At 38.2% G+C, this 15646-nt stretch overlaps 1 protein-coding gene and 1 non-coding gene across 2 annotated transcripts in view; one reads left to right on the forward strand and one right to left on the reverse strand.

Moving 5' to 3' along the window:
• Window positions 1-15646, reverse strand: part of NDFIP2 (Nedd4 family interacting protein 2) — a 71810-nt gene that overhangs the window by 16696 nt on the left and 39468 nt on the right. The window contains exons 3-4 of the mRNA XM_020881010.2: window positions 15449-15582; window positions 6313-6406 (exon numbers count right to left, since the gene is read on the reverse strand). Of these exons, the coding sequence (XP_020736669.2) occupies window positions 6313-6406; window positions 15449-15582 (228 nt within the window). The remainder of the gene's footprint in view (window positions 1-6312; window positions 6407-15448; window positions 15583-15646) is intronic.
• LOC139036394 (U6 spliceosomal RNA) lies at window positions 624-730 on the forward strand. The gene has a single exon (XR_011489186.1). It is a non-coding gene; the product is annotated as a U6 spliceosomal RNA (small nuclear RNA).

Here is a 15646-nt window from a genome sequence, read left to right on the forward strand (position 1 = left end):
TATTTTGTTACGGCAGCCTGAACACACATAACTTAATCACCTTTAACAACTGCTTTCACATACACATGCACTAGTTAAAACAGAGAAGCTGTGACAACTGAAGCACAGACAGATTCACTTTTTATGCCCTTTGGTCTATAAGACAGAAAGTAAAGCTGCTAAGTCTTTAACGTACAGAAAGGGCAGGGCATTCCATTTTGGATCCTCACTGGGTCCCCAGCCTCTGGGATCTAATGGCTGATGATCTGAGGTAGAGCTGATGTAACAGTTGAAATAAAGTACACAATAAATGCAATGCACATACATGAATCATTACAAAACCATCCCCCCTCCTCCCTGGTCTGTGGAAAAATTGTCTTCCATGAAACTGGTCCCTGGTGCCAGAACGTTGAGTACTGCTAAGGCATGTCTGAATTGTCAGGGAAAGGATTTAATAAACATACACTAAACCTTAGGTATGTCAAATCCATAAAAGAAAGAATGTGTAGTAGAGACAGGTGAACAGATATCAATACATGCCTAAGAGAGAAGACATGAATACTTTTCTTTCAGCTCCACCTTCATTCATGCATGTTCCACTAGAGAGCTAGAACAAAATAAGGAAGCTTAAAAGGTGTAGGGAAGTGCTCGCTTCAGCAGCACATATACTAAAATTGGAACGATACAGAGAAGATTAGCATGGCCCCTGCGCAAGGATGACACGCAAATTCGTGAAGCGTTCCATATTTTTATATTATGGCTTTGAAATTGGAAAAAAAAAAAAAAAATAAGGTGTAGGGAAGGGACTTTCCTGCGGGTCAAGTGGCTTAGACTCCACCTCCCAGTCAGAAGTCTGAGATCAATGAGTCAGAAAATTCCATTTCTGGTGAGGGTTTTCCTCCTGGCTTGCAGATGGCTGGTCAGGGAACTAGATCCCATATACCACAATTAAAAATCCCCATGCCACAACTGAAAAGATCCCACAGACAGCAGTGAAAACTGAAGATCCTGTATGTTGCAACTAAGACCCAGCACAGCAAAATAAATCAATATTTTTCTTTTTTAAAAAGGTGGAGGTCACCTATTCCCAACACAGCAAGGCCCAAGATGGAACCCAGAGAAGCAACAGGTTCATATAAGCTATACTCCTGTGGAAAAGTAAGATTTGGGGGAGTAAATACCAGGGAAGTAGGAAAATTAGCACAGGAAATTTGGTAAAGTACACTTAGTGTTGTTTCAATTACAATTCTCTGCTTGCAGTTCTTTTTTTCTTTTTCTAAGAGCAAATAAGGCAAATTTAGATAGGTGAATGGCATCTGAAAGAAGGCTGCCAATCAAATGACTTACTAGAACTGAGAGGTGAAGTCTCAGTTAAGGATGAGGAAGGCGAACACCACCTTCACTAACAGCACTCATAATTCATGGCATTTCATGTGTATTAACTCATTTGATCCATACATTAGCCTTTTAAGAAGGACGAGATCAGAATTAATTCCCTTTCACAGAAGGACAAATTAAGAGTCAGAACAGTTAGGCTCCACACACGAAGTCACAAGGTAAGTAAGAAGCATTGTGGGTAGGACTGTAGCACCCAAGTCTTTTTTTTTTTTGCAACCAAGCCTTTTACACCTGTTTACACGGATCATTTTATACATATACCTCCCACCTACCCAAAGAATTTGTTGGGTAATCAGAAAGCAATATTATATACTATAGTTTATCCATTAACTAGTATGGCTACACTTTTAAATTTTCAATAGCCACAAGATAGGTATCAATAATAAAGGGGAAAAGAGTAACTCCATAGTGAAGAAAGCTGGCGGACACCACCTTAACTTGATGAGCGCTACCATCACTAGTAATAAGATACCTAGGAATAAGATACCTAGCAATAAGATACCTAGTAAAAAGACATCCAGATCATTGCCTTCTGATAAGATGCACTGAAAAGACAGTATTTCTTGATATTCTTGGGGGATGGGGCAGAATGTACCACCTGAATCTAATCACAGGCAAACATTAGCTAAATCCAAACTGAAAGACATTCTACAAAATAACCGACCAGGATTCTACAGAAGTATCAAAGCTGTTACAAAACAAACACAGACTGAAAAACTGTTCTGGATTGAGGCAGATGATGGAAACACAGAGGCTAATACAATGTGTAATCCCAAAACAGATGCTGGACCAAGAAAAAGATATCCGTGACACAGCTGGGAAAATCTGAAAAAGATCTACAGGCTAGTCAGTATTATTTCATGATGCTAATTTAACTCCCCAATGTTGATTACTAAAGTTACATATGTTAACACTTGGAAAAGTTGGATGAAAGCTATATTCCAATTGTGCTGTTTCTGCATTTTTCTTCCTAAATTTAAAATTATTTCAAAATGAAAAGTTTAAAATGTTTAAATTTTAAACAATTTGGTACTTGCTCTGAAAACAAACAAGTGAATATTACAAATGAATGAACACCAATATAATACTAACATTAAGCACTTATTAATTTTATCACAGAAAAATCCTCATTATATATAAATGCAGTTTATATATAAATGCATTTCAAATACAGCAAATTCCCAAAGAATAATCAATTTCACTATACTTGATTCTGAACTGCATAAAGGCAAATTTCTGTCTTATCCTCATGCAATTCTCTTCATTTAAACTATCAACATTGAGAAAAACATGAAGCTAACAACGTATTTTCAGACATTTCCACTAAACTACAAGCAACAAAATGACCAAAAAATTATTTTCCTTATAAACAGAACAAATTCAATAAAATTTAACACTTCACAAATATTATGAGTTTCTTAAGGTACAGTTACAACTCTTAGATATCTCCCCTTTCTGGATGCAATTACAATATGTGAGCCCAAAGCTATATAAAAACCTAGCTTTATATGAAGAGAGTAAGTCATTGATGCCTAACAAGGCAATCAATGTGTCGTACCCAGATAACCTCTTTAAGAACTGTCGCTTATATGACTCACCCATGGTAGGTACTTGAAATTACTTACTGCATAAAGATGTTCAATACCACTAATCATTGGGGAAATGCAAATTAGACCACAACTAGATACCACCACACAACTATTAGATTTCTAAAATTTTTAAAACTCTCAGTACCAAATGCTGATGAGGATCGGAGCAATAGGAACACTCATTCACTGCTGGTGGGAATGTAGAACGGAACTGGAAGAAATTCTTACAAATCAGAATTCACATTTCAAAACATCTTTCTAATTCTTTCTAAACTTACTTGAAAGTGAAAGGAAGTAGCATAGTCCTGTGCGACTCTTTGCGACCCCATGGGCTGTAGCCTGCCAGGCTCCTCCGTCCATGGGATTTTCCAGGCAAGGATACTGGAGCGGGTTGCCATTTCCTTCTCCAGGGGATCTTCATGACCCAGGGATTGAACCTGGGTCTCCCGCACTGCAGGCAGACTCTTTACCATCTGAGCCGCCAGGGAAGCCCAACTTACAAATAACCTAGTATCTCCTTAACTTTGATTCCCTCAAGTCTAAAATGGGAATAATGCAAGTGATTAATTATTATGACAGCATGCTGATGTGAAGACTCACACATGGATAAACCTCAGAAAAGATTTCTAAGCAGAATAGATTATGTTTTTAAGCACTAGAGTTCAAGGTAATTTCCACAGATGTCACTTATCCAATGAATCAAACCTTAATTTCTAGCTTTTAACTAACGGACGTATAACTGACTTCTATTTCATTCTTTTTGAGAGAAAATCTGTTAAAAGTAGGCTCAGACACAAGGAGATAAGGCATATGTAAGACATTTTGCAGTGACACTTCAAAGGATTACGAGAAGCAAAGCATCACCAGGGGATATACACATTTCTTTCTTTACATTTTCTGAACATGAGCAAGCAATTATTGTACCAAATTTACGTGTAAACTTTAAGGTTACACGTAGTAAGAGACTGAATTGTGGATGGTGAAAACAGAGAAAGTAAAATTAAACCAACAAAAGGTTTAAATTGAAATATTCTTACTAAAAAGTCTTACTGAAAATCTTACTGAAAAATTCTTACAGTTTTATTTGCACATCTTATATAATCTGAAATGTTTAAATTATAAACCATGTTAAAGAAAATCTATTTCCAGACCTTAGAAATAGACAGCAGAAGAGAATCTAAACAACAGCTTGCTGCTGTTTAGTCGCTCAGTCATGCTCAACTGGTTACTGGATAGCTGCAGACAGCCACTAGATGGCAGTGACTGCAAATAAATCTATGCTTACTAAAGCAAATACAGGTGCCGCACCGGCCAATAGCCTTTACCCAAAGAAGTGTATCAGGAAATGAAGGTGACAATTCATATAATCTTACTCTTATAATATCAGTGCAATAGTGTCTACAAAGATTCCTATTCTAATAGGAAGCATAAAGATATATATTGTAGAAAGTTAATTTAGTAAAAATGTAATAATAGGCAGATAATTTACATTAACACATTAAATGTAAACATTTATATTCGTATCAATTAACATACCACCACTGACCAAAAACAGGGCCAACCAAGTGCCTAGGTTACTGTGCATTTACAACACTGGTGTATCAGTAAAATGCTTTCAGATCTAAAAATTACAGATTGAAAAGAAGATAGCACGGTTAAGTCAAATACAGAAATGCAGAGATAATAACTAAGCTCGAGTCAAATAATTAGATGGTGTCCAATAACATGTTTTTATTCCTAAGAAATGGGTATTTATACTACAAGTAACTACAATAAATTTAAATTCTTCCTTTACCAATTAAGATTTCTTAAAAGACAACCATGAAAGGAATTAATGTTTACACTACTCTTTTTGTAAAGAAAATATGTGGGAAGCCTGCTATTAATATAAAGGGTTACCGGTTGAACTAAGAAAAAAATTAAGGTTTACTAGACTAATAGTACAAAGAAGAATTATTTTGTAGCCAAAGTGTGAATTTCCTTTTCATCATACTAAACATGTGTGCATTAATCACTCAGTTGTGTTCAACTCTTTGTAACCCCCTGGATTGTAGTCCACCAGGTTCCTCTGTCCATGAAATTCTCCAGGCAAGAATACTGGAGTGAGGTAGCCATTCCCTTCCAGGGGTCTTCCCAACCCAGGGATCAAACCCAGGTCTCCTGCATTGCAGGCAGATTCTTTACCTTTTGAGCCACCAGGGAAGTCCCGTACTTAACATATCTAATGACGAACTGTAACTAAAACCATGAGATATAAATATTGCATATACATTATTTGATTGCCAACCTGAATATAATTCAGAAAATCTGAAGAGGAAAATGTAACTGCCTGCACATCCACCCACACCCTTCTGATACTTCTATTCTTCAGCAGATGAAATGAAAGAAAGAAAAGAAGCAAGAAACCATTTCAAAATGGAGGAAAAGATAACTGAATTTTTAGACTCAGGAGTAACTCAACTCAGGAAGTATGTATTTTCTATACTGTCTATTATTAAAGTGGAATGTGGTATTTTAAGTAAAACATTCCTCAGCTTTATTATAAAAATTAACTATACAGTTGAAATACATTAAGTCAGCATGCTATCAAAGTAAGTATGAAAGCTTGAACACTTAACTAGTTGAGGGCAGAAATTAACCCTATCATAATTTTACTGATAAATTTACATACTTGAATACTGGGTTTCTATGAATTATTTTAGCAATTTAAACAGTTTGAGTGTCACATGTACTATGCGCCAATCCCTGAGTTAGGAACTGAAATAATGAAGACTATAACAAAGTCTTCTTAAAGCATAATCTACTTTATAAAGTCCAATGCTAAATTAAGAATGTTGCAAAATGTTAAAATAACTATTACTCAGGTTTCTGGTCTTCTAGTGATTCACCATTCTCCACAAATAGGACAAACTCATATTTCTGTGCCTCAAATCACACTGTCCCATTTGCCCAGACTACCTCCTGTTTAAAGACACTCAAATGGATGTTCTCTGCTCCAAAAACAGAATTTACCATTTTATTATACATGTTCCTATGGCCCCAAATGGACATGTACAATTTCACATACAAAAACATATCTAGCTTTCAATATGCTTATATGTATCTCTATACAGTAAGCATCTAGCATAATAACTGCTATATAAAGTTACCTGGTAGGTGTTGAACAAATTTGAGGACTTGCATCATAACATAAGATCATAGTTAGTTCAAGATCAAGAGCAATTTACATTTTAAACAATGTAAGACACACTGACAACACCTGTCTTTCTTCACTGTCTACACTGCTTTAAATACACACACAACTAACACCTGCAAGAAAAAGGTCTGGAAATGAAATATTACTTACTGAAAAATGCCAGCATGAAAATCCCATCATTACCCACTCTGAGCTGGTCTGCATCATTGAAATCATCTCTTGGTGGACACTCTTCCTCTTGAATCTGTAAAAAATTCACCATTAGAATAGTTCACTAACCTAATTACAACTTTATTACCTTGAGTGAAAAGATAAAAATTTATTATAAAGTCTAATGTCCTCAATGTAGTGAATAAGCAAAATGAGATAATGAGTACAATGTCTGGCACATAATAAGCACTCAAAAAATGTCAGTAATTATTAGTTTTCATGGGCACCCTTGAAAAGAGTAACTTTGAAAGAGAACACAAAAAAGATAAAAATTGAGTAACACTGTATTAATGAAAATGATATCACAAAAGAAAGATGTGACACTGCTACCTTAGTGTCAAAGTGAGAAAGGATTTTTCATAATCAACAGTGAACTCTGATACAAACTCCACGGCTGGCAATCTGGCAATATTTATCAAAAATTAAAATGTATACATCTTTTGACACAGTAACTCCAGCTCTTGAAAATCACTTGTAGGAAACGATGTAGTAAAGACAATTCACTGCAGCAATGTTAATAAGGATAAAAAATTAGATACAATATAAATTCCCATGAGCAGTGGGCTACTGTCAGGAGACAATTATCTGTGAGTCTTCGGTGTTTCTACATCTTCCAGGTAGAGGCACTGCCTGTCTATTATCTTTTCAAGGATGTTTATACAGTATACAGCTTTGAGAGGGACAAACTGTATCTCCCTTCAGAGGAGGGCTCCCTGATAGCTCGGTTGGTAAAGAATCTGTATGCAATGCAGGAGACCCCGGTTCGATTCCAGAGTCTGAAATATCCCCTGGAGAAGGGATAGGCTACCCACTCCTGTATTCTTGGCTTCCCTGGTGGCTCAGCGGGTAAAGAATTCACCTGCAATGCAGGAGACCTGGGTTCGATCCCTGGGTAGGGAAGATCCCCTGGAGAAGGGAAAGGCTACCCACTCCAGTATTCTGGCCTGGAGAATTCCTGGACTATACAGTCCATGGGGTCACAAAGAGTCAGACATGACTGACTGTGTGCTTATTGACCATTAGAAAATATTGGGTTCGCCTAAACTTAGGGTTCCACATTCCAAGTAGAGGCATCGCTTGGCCTTGTTTGAGCTGCCCTGTGGGACTTGAAACTGTCATGAGCAAATGATAATACTCTGACTACTCACTGCTGCTGTGAATAATAAAGTTTCTGTCTGATGTCTTTTGTGAGCATCCACAAAACTGTGACAAGCAAATCAGACAGCTTGCAAGTAGGGTAAAATCTCAAACCATTGATAATTCTGAGACCAATGATATAAATTATTGTATATCAAAAGCAATTAAATTCAAACAGCAAATATTTAAAAATAAATGACAATTTCCAAAATATATTAAGTGAAAGCCATTTGTACAGTACAATGCTTTTGTGTACAAAAATTATACAAATACATTAGTGTAGTTGCTTATAAATGTTGAGAAATTTCTCTGAAAGTACATAAAGTCTGTTATCACTAATTGCCTCTAATATTCAACAAACATTGAATATTTTTGTTGACAGAACACCCATTCTACATAAGACTTCACTTCCTGGTACGTGGGATACATAAAATCAAGATGTCTGTCTTTCTGAAGCCTAAATCCCAGTGAGGGGAACCAGAGAACAAATAAAGATATAATAAATAAGTTACTTATAAAATTATTAAAAGGTGTAAATGTTCTACAAAAAAAAAGGGAAAGGATGTTTAGAATATTAAGTAAGGGTTACTGTTTTAAAGATGGAGATTGCACAGGCCTCATTAAGGCAACACCGAGCAAAGACTTAAAGGAGAGGTAAGGTACGGTGGCTATACAGATATCTCATAGAAGAGTGTTTCAGGCAGAGTGACAAGCCAGTGCCAAGGTCCTAAGATAGAATCAGACCTGGCATGTTACAGAAATAGCAAGGAAGCTGACATGGTTGAAACCACTGAAAGCAAACAGGAAGAAATGTCAGAGAGTCCACGAAAGGACCCTGAGTTTTACTGAGTAAACTAGGAGGTCTTACAGAATTTTTAACAAATACATGACATGACCTGATCTTCAAATATTTAATCTCCATGTTACATACATGTTATCTCTCCTGGGTGTTTTGTTTCAACTTTTATTGGTACAGACAAAGCTCAAAGAAGCTAAGTGCCCTGCCCAAGATCACATAATTAGCTAGGGCAAGGCAGGACGTGAACCCAGGATACCAAAGTTCTTTCCATCCAAGCATGGCTGTCTCACTACATTATGTTGTTTTCCTGAAGGAAAAAGATTTTCAAAACCACACTACTCATTATTTAGGCAAAAGGATCCCTTAAACTCTGCAATCATATTTCCAAGGCCACCTTCTGATGGTCAGTGTAATCACTAACAATGATTAAATACATATTAATAAATTTTTGTATCATTTTAAGCTAATTCAAGAAATAAACGCTAAAGCATAGTAGGAGCTCAAAAAAACACTGTCAATAAAGTGGCAAGCATATAAATATTTCATATTCTTCAGAAACAGCAGTCCAAGAGATTTTACCATAGGGACATCATTTTTACAAAGATAGGTGACATATACACAAAGACGTCCTTTACAACATTAACATTGGAAAACACACTCTTGAAAAGATTCTAACAGTTCACTAGAGAGGAATGGCCCCTATATTAAGAGTATATTGATTCCATGGAATCTCACTCAACCATTAATGTAACAGAAAATACATAAAATGCTTAAAAAAATAAAACATGGTAGCTACACAATAATTTCAATTACATTAAACATTGACTTAGAAGCCCTAAAATTAAGAAAAAATTTAAACAGCTGTCTTAGGACAACAATAGTATTTTTTCTTTCTAATTTCCCACACTGGCTATTTTTAAAAAAGCATTCATTAACTTAATTAACTATTATTTATTAAACACCAAGGATGTGCTAGGTAATAGCTAGGTATTAGAAATCATCTTGGGGTTGTGCATAATTTATCAAGTGCTAGCTTTTGTGTCAAAATTGTACTCACATACAATTTTAAACAACGTACAAAAAAATGAATCCTATCCACTAGATGCTTATAAGATGAGACAAAGTGGCAAGCCATGTTTAAAAGTTTTATAAAGTGAATTATGTGAAATTCAAATATTTTTCATCAGTTCAGTTCAGTTCAGTCGTTCAGTCGTGTCCAACTCTTTGGAACCCCATGAACCGCAGCACGCCAGGCCTCCCAGTCCATCACAAACTCCCAGAGTCCACCCAAACCCATGTCCATTGAGTCGGTGATGCCATCTAACCATCTCATCCTCTGTTGTCCCCTTCTCTTCCTGCCCTCTATCATTCCCAGCATCAGGGTCTTTTCAAATGAGTCAACTCTTTGCATGAGGTGGCCAAAGTATTGGAGCTTCAGCTTCAGCATCAGTCCTTCCAATGAACACCCAGGACTGATCTCCTTCAGGATGGACTGGCTGGATCTCCTTGCAGTCCAAGGGATTCTCAAGAGTCTTCTCCAACACCACAGTTCAAAAGCATCAGTTATTCGGTGCTCAACTTTCTTTATAGTCCAGCTCTCATATCCATACATGACCACTGGAAAAACCATAGCCTTGACTAGACGGACCTTTGTTGACAAAGTAATGTCTCTGCTTTTTAATATGCTGTCTAGGTTGGTCATAACTTTCCTTCCAAGGAGTAAGAGCCTTTTAATTTCATGGCTGCAATCACCATCTGCAGTGATTTTGGAGCCCAGAAAAATAAAGTCAGCCACTTTTTCCACTGTTTCCCCATCTATTTGCCATGAAGTGATGAACTGGATGTCATGATCTAGTTTTCTGAATGCTGAGCTTTAAGCCAACTGTTTCACTCTCCTCTTTCACTTTCATCAAGAGGCTCTTTAGTTCTATTTTTCATAGAAATATTAAAAATGGGTAATGCATTTCAGTAAATCTACTGAGTCATCACATAATCATACCTGCAACCCTACACAATAAAAATAAGAAACAGTAGGAAAAAGTATTGTTTCCAAGTGTCCTGACTACCTATATTCCCCCAATGAAACTGGGTTTAAGAAATAAACTTTCAGTTAATCCAGTTGAGATTTATTTACAACTCAAAGTACTCAAGTGCTAATCAGACCAGTTTTTTATCTGAATCAAGTATAGAAACTCATACTCGATGATCATCTGCAGAAAGAGGGTGCTGGAGCAGGGGGATAGAAACAGACAAATTTGAAAGATTTTTTACAAGGGTCAAAGGTAGTTTCTTTGCACAACTCTGTTTCTACTTTTCTTAAAATTTTCCACATCTTCATAAGCTAGAGTTAAAATGGTCTCAGAAACAAGTAAAAACAGAAAACTTTTCTTTATGGGCATATTCCAATTCAGGCAGAGAATCACATTACTTTCTAAAACAAGACACTGGAAATGACGACAGTGAAGGGTTCTAACAGTAACACTTCAGTTTTCTCTCCAAAAGGTAAAATCACTTCTATCTCAAGACACAGAGAACAAGACTTAATGATTCCTACTTTCTCTTTAGTTTTGATCCAATAGAGTGGAAGTTAGGGCAACAGAAGACATAAGGTCCTTAACATCCTTTACTGGAGTGGGTACCCATTCCTTTCTCTAGGGGATCTTCCCGACCCAGAGATCGAAGCTGGGTTTCCTGCACTACAGGCAGATTCTTTACCATCTGAGCCACCGGCAAAGCCCTAAAAACCTTTACCATTCCCAAAGTCCCCAGGGAGACATTCCCTGAGAGAAGGAGCCACTGTCCCATGTCACCAAGAGAGTGTGTGCATGTATATACAAACATGCACATAAACACACATGCCTGATAAAAACTCCACACCTTACAGATCTGTCCTCCTGCTCTATAATTCTCTCCTCCCAACATCAAAAATCCTTACTGACTGAGCTATATTTATGCCACGGTCTTAACAAAAACTTACTTAACTCTCAGATGGAAAATGCATCAATAATAAATTTGCGGTTTACTATCTTTACGTATGTGCCCAAAACTACTTATGATGATGTTTAACTTTGTGTGTGCTGGAGGATGGGAGTGGGAGAAGGTGTGGAGATGGTTTTGGCTGATGAAAGAAACCCAACCACTCAACCATCAGACAACCTACTCACTGGGAGCTGGCCTGTTGGTGGCAGGGTGAGAATACATACAAACACATTCCTCCCCACTTTGGCCCCTCACCTCATTCGAGCTTTCCTCCATGACACGATATTTTGTGTTCTTTTCCTGAACAAAATGGGGATGAATCAAAAATTTGAAATGACACCTCTAAAGTCTAAGGCAAGAAAAAAAAGGTAACAAACTCTAGCCTTGCTTGCAGCCGTGGTAAAATGTAAGTAATTCCCCACTTTTCACATGACTGAAGAATAACAGCATACATACATCTCACTCCCTATTACCGAGATAGCCACTCCTTTACCAGAACAGGAAATAACATAGGCATCTATCACTGACTCGATTACTAAGACAGGGAAGATGGGGGAGAACGGGCGCTGGAATCTTTGACCATCATTCCCAAATTCTGGGGTGGCATGTGTTCAAAGGACAGGAAAAAAAGAAGTGAATTGACAAACGTAAGTTTGAAGGCCTGGTAAATTTTGTGTGTGTGTTTTAACCTCAGTTCAGTTCAATTCAGTGCAATTGCTAAGTTGTGTCTAACTCTTTTCGACCCCATGGACTGCAGCACACCAAGCTTCCCTGGTCCATCACCAACTCCCGGAGCTTACTCAAACTCATGTCCATTGAGTCGGTGATGCCATCCAACCATCTCATCCTCTATCGTCCCCTCCTCCTCCTGTCTTCAATCTTTCCCAGCATCAGGGTCTTTTCAAATGAGGCAGTTCTTCGCATCACGTAGCCAAAGTACTGTAGTTTCAGCTTTAGCATCAGTCCTTCCAATAAATATTCAGAACTGATATCCTTTAGGATTGACTGGTTGGATCTCCTTGCTGTCCAAGGGACTCTCAAGTGTCTTCTCTAGCACCACAGTTCGAAAGCATCAATTCTTCGGCACTCAGCTTTCTTTATGGTCCAACTCTCACATCCATAAATGACTACTGGAAAAACCATAGCTTTGACTAAACAGACTTTTGTCGGCAAAGTGATGTCTCTGTTCTTTAATATGCTGTCTAGGCTTATCATAGCTTTTCTTCCAAGGAGCAAGTGTCTTTTAATTTCATGGCTGCAGTCACCATCTGCAGTGATTTTTGTTGTTGTTGTTGTTTTTTCCATTTATTTTTATTAGTTGGAGGCTAATTACTTTACAACATTGCAGTGGTTTTTGTCATACATTGAAATGAATTAGCCATGGATTTACATGTATTCCCCATCCTGGTCCCCCCTCCCACCTCCCTCTCCACCCGATCCCTCTGGGTCTTCCCAGTGCACCAGGCCCGAGCACTTGTCTCATGCATCCAACCTGGGCTGGTGATCTGTTTCACCCTAGATAATATACATGTTTCAATCCTGTTCTCTTGAAACATCCCACCCTCGCCTTCTTCCACAGAGTCCACAAGTCTGTTCTATATATCTGAGTCTCTTTTTCTATTTTGCATATAGGGTTATTGTTACCATCTTTCTAAATTCCATATATATGTGTTAGTATACTGTAATGGTCTTTATCTTTCTGGCTTACTTTGCTCTATATAACGGGCTCCAGTTTCATCCATCTCATTAGAACTGATTCAAATGAATTCTTTTTAATGGCTGAGTAATATTCCATGGTGTATATGTACCACAGCTTCCTTATCCATTCGTCTGCTGATGGGCATCTACCATGTCCTGGCTATTATAAACTGTATCTGCAGTGATTTTGGAGCCCAAAAAAATAAAGCCTCTCACTGTTTCCATTGTTTCCCCATCTATTTGCCATGAAGTAATGGGACTGGATGCCATGATCTTAGTTTTCTGAATGTTGAGTTTTAAGCCAACTTTTTCACTCTCTTCTTTCTCTTTCATCAAGAGGCTCTTTACTTCTTATTCATCTTCTGCCATAAAGGTGGTGTCATCTGCATATCTGAGGTTATTGATATTTCTCCCAGAAATCTTAATTCCAGCTTGTGCTTCATCCAGCCAGACATTTCTCATGATGTACTCTGCATATAAGTTAAATAAGCAGGGTGACAACATACAGCCTTGACATACTCCTTCCCTGATTTGGAACCAGTCTGTTGTTCCATGTCCAATTCTAACTGTTGCTTCTTGACCTGCATACACATTTCTCAGGAGGCAGGTCAAGTGATCTGGTATTCCCATCTCTTGAAGAATTTTCCACAGTCTGTTGTGATCCACACAGTCAAAGGCTTTGGCATTGTCAACAAAGCAGAAGTAGATGTTTTTCTGGAACTCTTGTTTTTTCTATGATCCAACAGATGTTGGCAATTTGATCTCTGGTTCCTCTGCCTTTTCTAAATCCAGTTTGAACATCTACAAGTTCACGGTTCATGTACTCTTGAAGCCTGGCTTGGAGAATTTTGAGCATTACTTTGCTAGCGTGTGAGATGAGTGCAACTGTGCAGTAGTTTGAACATTCTTTGGCATTGCCTTTCTTTGGGATTGGAGTGAAAACTGACCTTTTCCAGTCCTGTGGACACTGCTGAGTTCTCCAAATTTGCTGGCATATTGAGCGCAGCACTTTCACAGCATCATCTTTTAGGATTTGAAATAGCTCAACTGGAATTCCATCACCTCCATTAGCTTTGTTCGTAGTGATGCTTCCTGAGGCCCACTTGACTTTGCATTTCAGGATGTCTGGCTCTAGGTGAGTTATCACACCATCGTGGTTATCTGGGTCATGAAGACCTTTTTTGTATAGTTCTTCTGTGTATTCTTGCCACCTCTTCTTAATATCATCTGCTTCTGTTAGGTCTACACCATTTCTGTCCTTTATTGTGCCCATTTTTGCACGAAATAGCCCTTTGGTACCTCTAATTTTCTTGAAGAGATCTCTGGTCTTTCCCTTTCTATTGTTTTCCTCTATTTCTTTGCATTGATTGATGAGGAAGGCTTTCTTATTTCTCCTTGCTATTCTTTGGAACTCTGCATTCAAATGGGTATATATTTCCTTTTCTCCTTTGTCTTTAGCTTCTCTTCTTTTCTCAGCTATTTGTAAGGCCTCCTTAGGCAACCATTTGTAAGGCCTCCTCAGACACCAAAAAGAGATACCCCATGTCAAAGGGCAAAGGATAAGCCCCAGCAAGATGGTAGGAGGGGCAAAATCACATTTAGAATCAAACCCCATACCTGCCAGAAACACTCGGAGGGCTCAAACAAAACCTTGTGCTCACCAGAAGACCCCACAGAGACTGAGCCAGACCTGCCTTTGAGTGTTTGAGTGTCTCCTGCAGAGGTATGGGTCAGCAGTGGCCTGCTGCAGGGGCAGGGGCTCTGGGTGTAGCAGACCTGGGTATGGCTAAGCCCCCTTGGAGGAGGCTGCCATTAACCCCACCATACAGCTGCCAGAACTTACACAGGACTGCAGAAACAGACTCTTAGAGGGCACAAACAAAACCTTGTGCACACCAGGACCCAGGAGAAGGGAGCAGTAAGTCCACAAGAGACAGATCCAGACTTACCTGTGAGTGTTTTAACCTACTGTGAGTTCACTCATAGAGTCACTGGACTGGATGAATGAATAGAAAATAATGATTTATAATTATAGTTATGGACCACAGAATCTAAACTACATAAGAAAGGAAGTAAAGACACTAAAGACACTTCATTAACAGTGAAGAGGTCAACGGGGTGGGGGTAACTTGAATGAGGAAGTCAGAGGGATGGCAGGGGGAAGGGTCGGAGGGATAAGTCTTAGTGCATGAGATGCCTGAAATCAAGTTTAGAAAATGATACATCATTGGTAATGAGAACACCGAGATGACCACAATCTGAGACAGGGTGCAGGAAAAGACCAACAGAAACAGAAATGAGGGAGGTCAAGGAATGCAGAACGTGTATTTCACTCAGAGAGTGTCAAAACACAATGACACAAATGAGCAGCAGTACAGAAAATACGAAAATTTTTTTAAAAATGCATGTAGAGAGAACTATCTTAGACATTATTCTCAAAAGGAAACAATAATACTGTCTTACTCTTTGAGATGTTTCTGCTGCTGCAGCTGCCATCGCAGCAGCTTTGGCCTTCTCGGCTTCATCGTACGTGGGAAGAGAGGTAGCAACACTGTAAGGAGGCGGCACAGGATAAAACTCACTGTAAACTTCTGTATCTGAAGGAAAGGGTTCAAAAAAAAAGGTAACTATTAAAACAAACTAATGACATTTTTATAGCCA

This window comes from Odocoileus virginianus, chromosome 8, assembly GCF_023699985.2.
Source record: "Odocoileus virginianus isolate 20LAN1187 ecotype Illinois chromosome 8, Ovbor_1.2, whole genome shotgun sequence".
Taxonomy (NCBI): Eukaryota; Metazoa; Chordata; class Mammalia; order Artiodactyla; family Cervidae; genus Odocoileus; species Odocoileus virginianus.